The sequence below is a fragment of the Acinonyx jubatus genome, chromosome C1 (assembly GCF_027475565.1).
Source record: "Acinonyx jubatus isolate Ajub_Pintada_27869175 chromosome C1, VMU_Ajub_asm_v1.0, whole genome shotgun sequence".
NCBI classification, from domain to species: domain Eukaryota; kingdom Metazoa; phylum Chordata; class Mammalia; order Carnivora; family Felidae; genus Acinonyx; species Acinonyx jubatus.
The window spans coordinates 208,784,878-208,797,832 of record NC_069381.1 but is presented as its reverse complement, the minus strand read 5'-3'; the positions used below and the strand labels follow the sequence as shown (position 1 = coordinate 208,797,832).

The 12,955-nt window shown below is 42.9% G+C and overlaps 1 protein-coding gene across 19 annotated transcripts in view; it reads left to right on the top strand.

The window, feature by feature from the left end:
* The window catches only part of TRIP12 (thyroid hormone receptor interactor 12), a 138,848-nt gene extending 126,956 nt beyond the window's left edge, over nt 1-11,892 (top strand). For all 19 annotated transcript variants that reach the window (XM_027048439.2, XM_027048433.2, XM_053215917.1 and 16 more), the window contains 8 exons: nt 1,456-1,570; nt 1,881-2,035; nt 2,771-2,935; nt 6,149-6,313; nt 8,106-8,219; nt 9,872-9,966; nt 10,495-10,598; nt 11,349-11,892. In XM_027048439.2, coding sequence (XP_026904240.1) covers nt 1,456-1,570; nt 1,881-2,035; nt 2,771-2,935; nt 6,149-6,313; nt 8,106-8,219; nt 9,872-9,966; nt 10,495-10,598; nt 11,349-11,545 — 1,110 coding nt within the window. In that variant the 3' untranslated portion in view covers nt 11,546-11,892. The remainder of the gene's footprint in view (nt 1-1,455; nt 1,571-1,880; nt 2,036-2,770; nt 2,936-6,148; nt 6,314-8,105; nt 8,220-9,871; nt 9,967-10,494; nt 10,599-11,348) is intronic.
* Nucleotides 11,893-12,955: the final 1,063 nt, after the last annotated feature.

Sequence of the window (12,955 nt, the reverse complement as noted above, 5' to 3'; positions counted from 1 at the left end):
ATGACTGGCTGGAGGTCGGAGTCCAGCTGTAGGAGGGGTCACGGAGGACCTGCGTGGAAGAACTTGAGCTTTTGCTTTTGCGAGAGACGGAGGCCTCTGTCAGCGCTGTGAGCCTAGAACAGGAGACGCCAAGCTTGCTGGTGCAGAGACCCTGGAGGAGGGCTGGCAGTAGCCCAGATGAGGGGTGATGGCGGTGACCGGTTTAGAATATATTGTGAGGGTGGGGCTTACAGTGTTCAACGATGGGTTGGAATGCGGCGAGTGAAAAAGAGATGAGCCAAGGTTTTTTGGAGTCTGGGGTGAACGCAGATGCCGTTTACTGCCGTAGAGGAAAACTAACGAAGGGATGGAAGTGGATCCCCAAGGTGCCACCGCATCCAGCCTGGTAGATCACTGTTGGCAAAGTTAGAGTCAAACATTTGGTGGATTGCATCTTATCGTTTGAACTAGTATAGGCACTTTTTAAAAGTAACTATGGTAATAAAATAAGGCCAGTTATTTACAATGATCTATAAGGGAACTCTCGTTTTTTTCACCAGGACTGTGGATGCAGCATATAAACTATGATACTAACTTGTCATTAGCCAAATATCTAATTTATGGTCTGAGCTGGCAGGACCTTGAAACATGAAGGAATAACGAGACTGTGAACATGGACACAGGATATGTCTCACAGAGGAGGGGTTTCCATTCAAGGCTGTGCAGTCACCTTGGAGCTGGGCCAGGCTCTAAATCAGACCTGTCAGTTGAGAGTCTTCAGGACATGCTCCCCATCCCGTGTACATACCGATAAAGCTCTCCGGAGTTGCTAGTGCACCGTGAGGCTCCGAAGCTGAGTTAGCCTTGTGGGTGCTGGCGTGGGTTCTGGCCTTCCCTTATTCTTGTTTTATTCAACGAACCTCTGTTAAATGACTGGTGCGTGCCCAGGCACCACTGAAGGTACAAAGGTGAATTAAAGTTATCCTCGAGTGAGAAATGTGAGCCCGTAACAAAATTGCGGTGCTATGATGTGATAAGCATTAAAGTAGCTGAACTAGAAATCCTAAAAAAAGGGGGGTGGGCAGAGTAACTGGGCAGAAAAGGAGGCTTCTCCTGAGGAGGTGACATTTGAACTGGTTTCAGGCTAACAGCTCACCCATGAGAGCTCAGGAAAGAGATTCATACTCAGACAAAGCTATCTTATTCCCCGGGGGCAAGACAGCTGCAGTGGCACTGTTACCGGTGTAGGAGCCCGACCCTTGCAGTGACAGTGTTAGGTCCTGGGGAGAAAGAGGAAATACAGGGCTGCTGGTTCTTGTTCTGGCCGACCAAGACGGAAGGAAGATAGGATGGTCTGGGCAATAACACGTCCAAAAAACGGTTGCTGTTAGCGTCTGCGTTGCAGAAAGGTTGGCTGGTCTAAAAGGCAGCGTCAGATCTGAAGTTTGAAATCGTTCTCTTTTTGTTCTCCTGTAGGTTGGTACCGGTCTTGGGCCTACACTGGAGTTTTATGCACTTGTATCTCAGGAACTACAGAGAGCCGACTTGGGTCTCTGGAGAGGTGAAGAAGTGACTCTCAGCAATCCAAAAGGTACCATCAATTTGTGAGTCTCTGTGGGTTTTCCACATCAGGTAAAAGGGCCATTACAGTTCATTAAATATATTTAGCTTCTAATAAACTCACATGCTCTCCAACCTCAATCCCTTTTACCTTTTAGCCTTTGTTTTCTCTGTTATCAAATAAGAGAGCCTTCCGGCTCTAGAGGTCTTCATTCTGTGATCTGCCTTCTGATTTTGAGAATACTGAATTTCTTAAGTGTTATTAGTTAACCAGGTTTTGTCTTATTTTGTTTTGTTCTGGGAAATCGCACCTAAAGTTTCGTGACTTGCTCATTTTATAGGAAGCCAAGAAGGGACCAAGTACATTCAAAACCTCCAGGGCCTGTTTGCGCTTCCCTTTGGTAGGACGGCTAAGCCCGCTCATATCGCAAAGGTTAAGATGAAGTTTCGCTTCTTAGGCAAATTAATGGCCAAGGCGATCATGGATTTCAGATTGGTAAGTGTAGGATTATTCGCTTGTCGACGGTTTTGTTTTGTACCTGTACTATGAAAGTATCTTAATCCCCTGCACTTAATGCTGTATTTTATTTTTTATTTTTATTTTTGAATTTTTTTAATGTTTTTATTTATTTGGAGTGAGAGAAAGAGTGTATGCATGCATGCGAGCAGGGGCAGGGGGCAGAGAGAGAAGGAGAGAGAAGAGCCCAGTGCAGGACTCGAACTCAACAACCATGAGATCATGACCTGAGCTGAAACCAAGAGTCAGATGCTTTAGCCAACTGAGCCGCCCAGGTGCCCTGAGTTATTTTAGAGGTTACATTTTTTCATTTTTAATTAGTTGGTCCTTCCTTTTAACTTCTTTTTCTTCCAAATGTGCAGTAATACAAACTTCAGTGGAATTTAGTTTACACCACCCCAAATAGAGTAAGATTCCTATAAACATCTCTTAGTTTGAGGCTCTTATGGAGAATATATATGTCCATCACCTTTTTAGCGTCAGTTTTTTTAAATAGGATTCTTCGGTGTACTAAGTTTTTCACAGTATCAGGGCCCCAAATTGGGTTTAAATGGGAACAGTTGTGTCTAATGAGAGAAACCATTCCAAAATGTGGGGGCTTTGGGGGAGTACTACTCAACCTTTATAAATGATCTCTTAAAGTGTCAGTTATAAAATTGAGGCAATTCTAGAAGCTTAGCATGACTGCCTTATTTTGTGTATATTCCCTTTCAGGTGGACCTTCCCCTTGGCTTACCCTTTTATAAGTGGATGCTACGGCAAGAAACTTCACTGACATCGCATGATTTGTTTGACATTGACCCGGTTGTAGCCAGATCAGTGTATCACCTAGAAGATATTGTCAGACAGAAGAAAAGACTTGAACAAGATAAATCCCAGGTGAGCCTAGAAGATAAGAAAGCGGTCAAGTGGATCACTTTCTTACCGTTGCAAGATGAGGTCTTTGTTAAGTGCTTTATATTTGATCCAGTTATTATTTTATATTAATGTCGTATTTTAGAAGAGTTCTAATTTTTTTATTAGAATAACTGAAAAGACTTCACAGTGGGTAAGATGACCTATGATAACAGCAGGTGATAAATAAACAGCTTGATTAACAAATAGGATACAGTCCTGACTTGAAGCCATAGGGCTCTCGTTTATTAAATTTAGATGGGCCTTACGTACCTGGACAGGTAGTGTTATCATACTGAATTATTTTTTTTTCTTTTTTTCTTTTAGTTTTTATTTATTTGTTTTGAGAGCGAGCGAATGCAAGTGGGGTGGGGGGAGCATAGAGTGAGGGGGAGAGAGAGAATCCCAAGTAGGCTCTGGACGCTCCGCGCACAGAGCCTGATACATGGCTCTGGATCTCACGAAACCGTGATCACGTGATCTGAGCTGAACTCGAGAGTCAACTGACTGAGCCACCCAGGCCCCCCTGAATTCTTTTAGTAAGCATTTGAATCAATAAAACTATGCTTAGGATAGATTGTTTTTCTGGAAAGAAGACCAGTCCACCTGTTTTTAGAAAGATCTCAGGAAAATAGTTTTAAAGGTCATGGTGGGTGTTCTCTATTTCTCAGGAACACCTGTTGAGGTTTCGCTATTAGAATGTGTGATTTTCATTTTATATCATGAATGTGTATTCTTTATATATTGATAACAGATTAAAGATTATTTACCCAGTCTGAGATTAATAGCAGTTCTGCGTCAGACATTAGAAGAAGACAAAAGTGGCACGGACTCAAATAGCTATGTCTGGGCATGTAACATGGCCCGATTTTAAAGCAGCTCCCATTTTATAAATTATGTAAAGTAAGAATAAGGGAGATTCTGTAGGGAAGTGTCACATCTCCTGATAAGCTGGAGAAGGGCTTACTGTAGACAGATGGGTTTTAGAATGCCTTGTTATCAGAGAAGAAAATGATTTGTAAGGGAAATAATTTTATCTCCCTTATTAATTGGTGACTTGAGGAAAAATGTTTTATTAAGAGAAATTGGCATTTAAAAGAGGCCATGTAAGGTTTGTTGTCTTAAGATTTTCTAGAATCCATTAGATTTACGCGTACCAACTTGATAAATTTTCATAACTAATGCAGTCCTCTTTAGGATTATCTCTTAGGTAAATAATGAGGGGAAAATGAAGGAAGGAAAGAAAGTAAAACTCATGGCACTGTTCCAAGTGCCTTATGTCTATTAATTCATTTCATCCACAACACCCCTGGGAGATTTAGGTCTTTCTGATATTCCTGCCTTACACACAAGAAACCCAGGGCAGACCAGCTGAGTAACCTGCCAAGGTCACATACCTAGAAGTGGGGGCAGGGCTGAGAGTTCACACCCGGGCTGTTTGCTCTGGAACCTTCACTGTTACACATTTTGCAATATGCCACCCAGTTTTCTTCCTCATATCTTTTGAGATTTGTTCTTATCTTTATTTTTGATGTTGCCACTTTAAAAGTATAAAATGCACAGCACGGAAACCAGATTCCAGAAACCGATGTACCATGTTAACCGACTTTCATCCAGCACGTGAGGAATGGCGTGGGTTCCAAACCCTCCCCTCATCGTTTATAAAGTACACGGATGGAGCAAACTCGGTAGTTTAAATTCTCAAAAGATACATGGGAAATGGGCTAAAGCTTATTAGCCTTCGATTTAATGTAAGATCTGAAAAAACGAATAGTGAATTTCTTTTAAGCATCTCGAGGACACTGTATATTCTAGATTCCTCTCAATGATAGCGATTTTTTTTTATTTTGAGAGAGAGTGAGAGTGAGCAGGGAAGAGGCAGAGAGGGAGACAGAGAGTCCCGAGCAGGCTCCGCGCTGTCCAAGCAGAGCCCAACGTGGGGCACGAACCGTGAGATCATGACCTGAGCTGAGGTGAAGAGTCGGATGCTTCACCGACTGAGCCACCCAGGTGTCCCAATGACGGCAATGAAAGGTCTTCATTCAGGTGCCCTCAAATGTGCACCTGACTCCGAGGAAAGACGTAAACACAGGCTTTTACAGGCGAGGACAGACGGCCATAGTCCCCAGGCCCATTATACCTCGTCTTCATGCTATTACCCCTCCTGCGTTCTGAATCTTGTGGAATCCTAGGCAGCTTTTATTTCCCTTTTTAAAAATGACTAATTTTAAAAATGCCTGGGTGGCTTCATCAGTGTGCACACACACACTCTCAAAATAAATAAACAAATATATATATATTTTTTAATTAAAGAATGACTAAGTTTAAATGAGAACTTCTAAAAATGACTGTAAGCCAGAACTTCCTAGCTTTTTTTAGTTTAAATGACTAATTTCTTGTACCTAGACTCTTTGGCTGCTAGGAATTTCATACGTATGGGTATCCCCAGTTTGGAAAGTCACTTGGCCCCTTCCTCCTATACTGAACACCTTTATTTTCAGATAGTATTTGCAGTTCTGCATGTTGGTCTTTGATTTCTAATCTAAAGAAATTTTACGTAAGCCTTTCGTATTCTTGAGCATTTAAAAAGGTGAATAATACAAATTGCTTTTTAATATTTGTCTTTAGAGTAGGACTTGAGGGTTTTGTTGGAACTTTTCTTCATTGTGGATACAGATCTGTTCCTCTAGTCCTGAAGTGATTGAATGAGGAATCCCCAGGGTATTCCTTAGACTTGAGCTTTGCAGCAGGAAGAATGTTAATTATAACCATTAGTAGATAGTACATTATTTGTATTTACAGTTTCCTAACTATTGCTTGGTATTTGGGGTGTGTGTGTGTAGGATTAAGATAGAATTTAGGAGAAGTTTGGCCCTATTAGCTACTCTTAAATTAACCATCATGTAAACAATTAGGACTTTCTGTGAAAGGTGATTTGAAATTCAGTCAGATGGAGTAGCAGACCTCTCATCTTGAAAGAACACTTAGGTGATCTGGTTTTTCCCACATATAAAAATAGTTGGATTCTAAAGTGCTTATTTCCTTTGTGATCTGTGTCATGTGTAAATTACGACAATAAAAGAAGTATTCTAAGAGCTGAAGGAACCCATAAAATTTATTAGCATATCTTTTGTTTTATAAACACAGACATACAAGCAACTGAATTACTGTGCTTGATCTCCCATCCCCCTTGTTTAGACCAAAGAGAGTCTACAATATGCATTAGAAACCCTGACTATGAACGGCTGCTCAGTTGAAGATCTAGGATTGGATTTCACTCTGCCAGGATTTCCCAACATCGAACTGAAGAAAGGAGGAAAGGATATACCGGTCACTATCCACAATTTAGAAGAATATTTAAGAGTACGTAATCGTGGCACCCTTTGGGGAAAAGGCCAGCGTGGTGGGCGACACAGGACTTCTGTGGACACTGTTCTGGGGGAAGGGGGAAGCACCTGTCCCGGGAGCCTGCCTCCCCTGCCTGAGACCCTCGACACCCAAGATCACTGCACAACATCCACTTTTTCAGGCCCTCATTTCTGTCTGCACTTGACAAAATGTGTCAGATATTTCATGAAGCCTTATATATGACCTTGAATTTTCTGTCTTGAAGTTTGAATACTACTAAACTCTCATTGTCTTCGTTTAAAACAAATCAGTGAAAAGGAGCCATCACTTGTGTTCTCATTAAACTGCATTCTGTCTATCAAGGCAAAACTAGACATTATTCTTCACACACACACAAACACATTTTTATGGGTGTAATGAGGACTTTCAGATAATCTATAGCCCTTGACTATATTTGTTAAATTAAGGGAAAACAATTTTGTATTAAAAAGAAATTGTATTTTAAGTTCCATGCTATATAGGTCTTTACTACTGCTTTTTGAAAAGTTTCTTTTGGTTTATTTCTGACCCTGAGTGGAAAGAGCATTGGGTTCAAGATAGAAAACCACCTATACCCAGACTTGGGTTTTCTGCCACCCTACAGTGGGATTTTATTTAAAAAAAAAAAAAAAATTTATATTTATTTATTTTTGATAGCGAGCACAAGCGGGGGAGGGGCAGAGAGAGAGGGAGACACAGAATCCGAAGCAGGCTCCAGGCTCTGAGCTGTCAGCACAGAGCTGGACAGGGCTCGAACTCCCAAACCGCGAGATCATGACCTGAGCTGAAGTCGGACCCTTAACCAACTGAGCCACCCAGGTGCCCATACAGTGGGATTTTAGATAGAACCTCTGAAAAATGGCTCTGGTTTCTTCGTCTGTTAGAGAAAGAGTAGATAGCCAAGGTCTTCAGGTATCTTTTGGCATACCCAACTGTTCTGTGACTGTTAAACACATTCTTTAATATTCACAGGACTATCTGATCAAACTTACCTGCTGCTTTTCCTAACTTTGAGAAAGCTAACCTTTCCGCTTACTTGTAAATGATGAGTTAATGTCCAGATTAAAGTTCTCTGAAAAGAATTTGTGATGATGCTTGTATTTTTCTGTCAGCAAAATGCTGTTGTTTTTATTTTTATCTGAGTATGTCCTATATTTCTTGAACCCAGTGGGTTAGCTGGAGTCATTGATGACTAGATATCATTGAACCAGTAACAGATGCTTTCTGTTCCTTTTCAATTTCACGTGACTGCATTTCCAGAGTTTGCCTTTTTCTAAGTGAAGGTCCACTTCAGAAGCATGGGTTCTAAGAACTTAATCGGGATTTGGATAGAAAAATTTCACATTAAAAATTCAGAACACTTAACAGTTGGTTATTATGCATCTTGACACATTATCTTTAATTCTTAATAACATTTTATCCTCTTGAGAAACTTTCATCTGCTTCTCATCTAGTAAGGTACCGTTCTGTGCCATCAGGGTTTTATGTAAATGAATTTTTAAAACACACTAAACATAAATGCTCATCGTAATTGTTTTTACATTTTCTTGCTGGCCAGGCCCCGAGTTAGAAGTTGACCTGAGAGATCGCTTATGTGGTTTTCTGAGAGATGTTTTAGAGACTTAATTTGTGTGGGGTTTTTTGTTGTTGTTGTTGCTGTTGTTTTTAAAGTGATCAGGATGGATGTTTCACTGTACTTTGCCATGTATTGGGTAGGAAAGAGATAGGAAATCTTGTCACGTTTTTTAAAAGACCTTTCTTTTTACAGCTGGTTATATTCTGGGCACTAAATGAAGGCGTTTCTAGGCAATTCGATTCCTTCAGAGATGGATTTGAATCTGTCTTCCCACTCAGTCATCTCCAGTACTTCTACCCGGAAGAAGTGAGTAGCTTGTGTCTGAAGAAATTGCCCATTGCTCCCTGTGTACCTGTAGCAATCGTAGCACGCCGTCTCTGTGCCATCTGGCCGAAGAGGATTGCAAACGAGAGAACTGGGGGGCGAGGTGGGTTTGTGAGCCGAGGGGTGGATGTTGGTAAAGGTAGAAGATCATTTCTGAGCAAAGAAGAGTCTCAAATACTAAGTGTAATACGATGTAATATAAATATAGCATTTTATATTGTATAAGTATTAAATATAGTTGAAGTATTGGAGTGGGGTCTGTGTGCGAGATTGGGTGAGCCCAGCCTTGTCGTCAGTCACCTGACCCTGGATGCCGGCCGGTGGAGAATGGGATGCGCGTCTTTGCGGTCGCTGAGGAGAGTGCACTTTTTTTTTTAACCTAAACTTCCCGGATTGGGTGAGACCCTGTTTTATGATTGGAGTCCGTTCTTGGAGTTAAGGAAGTGTTGCAAGTACCGTTAAGAGTGGGGGAAATGAGTGTGCAGTTTTCCAGCCGTCTTAAGTGCAACAAGAATCTGGAACACTGCTCTCGAGTGGGGAGATGGCACAGAAAGGGTCTGCGAGGTATGGGGTTTCTCCAGTTTGGGATCCTTTTTGTTTAGTATTTGAATGATAACTTTACACACATATTACTGGCTGAATCCGGATACCTTTGAATGACTTGGACGTAGCATTTCAATCTCAGTTACGATTTTTATGTCCACTCTGATTTGCTGCTTGCGGGAGCATGTGGTGTAGCTGACACTTTGAGGCACTAAGTGTCACCTGGAATTGAAAGCAGCAAGGGTTGCTCCTGGAATTGAATTCTGGTCCTTCCTGCTTCACCGTATGACCTTGTCTAGGCTGTTGTGTCTGACTCGACTGCCTCGTCCATAAGATCGGGATAACCTCTGTCTTACTGAACAGGACACATAGAGTACCTGCCAGTGAGTGACGCGTAGTATGTATTAAATTTTCTCAAAGCACGTAGTCCTTCTGCAGGTGGGCAGGTCACCAGAGAAAAGATGGCTTAATGTGAAACTGGTGTTAGATTTTCCAAGGGGACGCAAGCACTTCTTGCTTTCTCCTGTTCCCCCTGGAACGGCTTGCCTGGTCCCCGTGCAGCCCCAGCCGACCCATCTGGCAGCCATCTGCCTCTGTACAAAGTGAGGAAGCTGCCCGTTGGCTGGGCCTCAGTTCAGCTTTCTCCCACTTCTCTCTCCAGCTCACTAGTCTGTGTCTTGGCTTCTGGCATTTCTAGAAAACAGGATTTATGAAATCTCCCTGGCGAGATGTAGGTTATGGAGTTAAAGCCTGTAAAGACACGAGAGGCGTTAGGAAAGCCTAAACAAAGGTTTGTCTCAGGTATGTTTTGTTTGCGATTAAAGTCTTCTCGAGAAGCCAGTCCCTGCAGATGGGCAGGGTGCCTTTAAAGGCATCAGAAGAGGAGGCTGAGTCTGTAACTGTAGTAGAAGAGCACATTGTCGAAGAGAGAGGTCCCTGCGCAGAACTTTCGGTATTGAAAATGATACTTTGATTTGGTACACGGTAGTCCTGTGCTATACTGGCATCTGCAAAACAGCATGTCCTGTGAGTTTTCACTGAGTTATGCAGCCGTGTCCTTAGTAATTTGTTTCTGTTGGGTGACCACGCAGCTGGACCAGCTCCTGTGCGGCAGTAAAGCAGACACTTGGGATGCAAAGACACTGATGGAGTGCTGCAGGCCGGACCACGGTTACACTCACGACAGGTGAGTACCCGGATCTGCTGGGCTTTCGTTTGAGGGTCAAGAATTTGGTGGTGTGTGCGTGCATGCGTGTGTATACGTACGTTATGAACAACAACAGGGGGGTGCCGTTTTTAAATTTGTCTGCCTGTTTTAAAGGAGGCTTTCTGATATTTTGGCCTCATTTCTATCAAGACCTTAGGACTCAAAGATTTCTTTTTCGGGTATTTCTGTGTAAGTGAACAGGGAGGAGGAAAGAGAGGAGGATACAGGTCAAACCCGTTACCCGTTTTTGTTGGCGGTAAAATGGAAATACCCGTACACTCCCGACAAGTCTTGTTTGTTACAACAGTAATCATTCCCTTTGAATTCCAGCTGTGACAACAGAAAACTACGTTGGTTTCCGAATGCGTCCTAATGCAAATTCATAGGTAGTCGTATTGAAATTTGGTAGTCTGCAGCTGGCTCTGAGAGTCTGCGGTGCGGTGCGGTGTGATTGAAAGGTGCACAGTCCCGTGCTGAAATGATTTTGCTGACTTGTTTCTGTTGTAGTCGCGCCGTGAAGTTCCTGTTCGAGATTCTCAGTAGTTTTGATAACGAGCAGCAGAGGTTATTTCTCCAGTTCGTGACCGGTAGCCCGAGACTGCCTGTTGGAGGTGGGTGTGCCCTAGGCGCCTGGCCGCCGCCGTTCTGTGGTGGTGGGGTGTGCAGGGGGGGGGGGGGGGAAGGGAGGGAGGGAGGGAGAGGGAGAGACGGACAGAGACTTCGGTACCACCAGCAGGATATTCTGCATTTGACCCAACAGTGCCTTTTCGTTACTCTAGTATCCTAACGTTTCTTGAGTTTTCCGTTGGCTTTGCGATATGTGAGAGCTCTCGGCCGGCAGGGAGATTCATAGGGATCATCTTAAACACACTGAAGTAGGATTGTTAATGAACACGTAATGCTACTTTTCTAGGTGAAATTCAGATCCTCCGGCCAGCTGTACATTACAGACTCTTGGATGAGAATGCATTGTAAAGTCTACTTTTCTAGGAGTGAGTCAGTCCTAATAGGAGTCAAATTGGTACTCAGTTTTAAAAGCCAAAAAGCAGAAGGAGCTGTTGGCCTCCTTATTCTACAGTGGTTTTTTCCAGTAAATAAAGCAGATGTTGGGGTCCATACACTAAACGTACATCACGTGTGTAGATGTAATTACCCAGCAAGAAGGAACACTTTGCGTGTGTGGTAACACCGTACAGCCAAGCAGCGTGACGTTTCCTGATGGTAGCAGCACAGAAAGGCTACGTTTGTGATTCCAGACGGATTCTTCTTGTGGCTAAAAAACATCTGGCTCGGAGTTAGCTGTGTGCGGCCTGTTAACTTACTAACTTCCCTTGGTCTTTCTTCCTTCCCCTTCTGCTCAGGCTTCCGGAGTTTGAATCCACCTTTGACAATTGTCCGGAAGACATTCGAATCGACAGAAAACCCGGATGACTTCCTGCCCTCCGTAATGACTTGTGTGAACTATCTTAAGTTGCCGGACTACTCGAGCATTGAGATCATGCGTGAGAAACTGTTGATCGCGGCCAGAGAAGGACAGCAGTCGTTCCATCTTTCCTGATCACAGCGAGAAATGCGGTGTCTGCCTGTTACAGCAAAAGAAAAAAAAATCATGATTTCTTTTCTAAATGTATCACCTGAGTCAAGGAAACATGTTACGCCTTCTTGTTGTAGGAAAAATGGCTTGCAGATTATACAAGAGACACTTGGTTGATATTCATTAATGGCCCCATGGACTTAAAGTGATCAGGCCCTAAAACGTTGTTGTGATGAGGTTTCTTTAGCAAGTTCTTGTTTAAATTATCATTTATTTGATGAGTGAAGTTTTTAACTTGCTTTGCTGTGTGAAATTTAAAAAAAAAGGGATGTTTTTCAGGCTGAAACAATAAATGTCGCTGTGCAGTTTAATTCTGGGCTGTGTGTGTCCATCTAGCTAAGTCTGCAGTTTTGTTTCCTCTAAAGACCACTCTTGTACATAAGTACAGACACGAAAGCTCACGTGTGTTTGACAAATCCTGTTCGGTAGGTTAGCTCTGTGTGCATCTCACTCCCCTCTCATTTCCCTCCCCGGTTCATGTATTGTCCGCGGTCCACACGGTTTTTTTTGTGTGCGACACTCACGGCTGTCCATCTTCATTAGCCATGGGCTCCCGTCGTTCCGTGTTCTCTCTCAAATTAAGATATAATTTTAAAATTCATTGAACTGAAATCTATCGTCAGTGTGATTCCGTCTTTGTAGCTCAGTGGACCTTTCTCATAGCTTAGTTTTAATATGGCTGTAGGGTATGGCTGGCCTTTGCCCAGTGACCCGGTAGGACTGTTTACACGGTGATTCTGGCAACCACAGCAGCTTCTGGAAGGGAGGCCAGGAAAGCCCGCTCACTCTTGCGTAGCTTGAAAAGTCTACAGCTTGGGCTGGCCGGTATTTTCTTATTCCACGACCAGAGCATTTTGAGTCGATGTAACGTTTTCAACAAAATTAGCAGTTTTCGTTCCCCGTTGAAGTCCAAGAATGCTTTTTCTCCCTTGTCCTCGTTCTCAAGTTTCTGTTCGTGGTCGTCTGTTTTCCTCTCTCCCCTTCCCCTCCTCCCAGGGCTAACTTGGGACAAACAGTTCAGCCTTTGCCTCGGCACCGATACAAGCACCTGTAAGCAAAGTTCTGTCCAGTGTGTTTCATGTGCTGATTTCTCAAATCCGCAATAATCCGTCAGGTTAATGTTTTTACCTGAAAATAAATAAAGTTTGCTTCACCTTTTCGGTTATAGTTCTGTGCTGTATGCATAACTCTCCACTGTGTAGCCGTATTTCAGTGCAAGCAAATCGCCCCATCTCCATGATTCACATCATGGCTGATACCACTAGGGAGAGAATTTGTGACTGCAACTTGAAGAACATAAAATCTGGCAGGAAAGTGGGAGGAGTTTCCTTCCTTCCTAAGGTTCATAATTAAGCGTGTTGCATAAATTTGAGA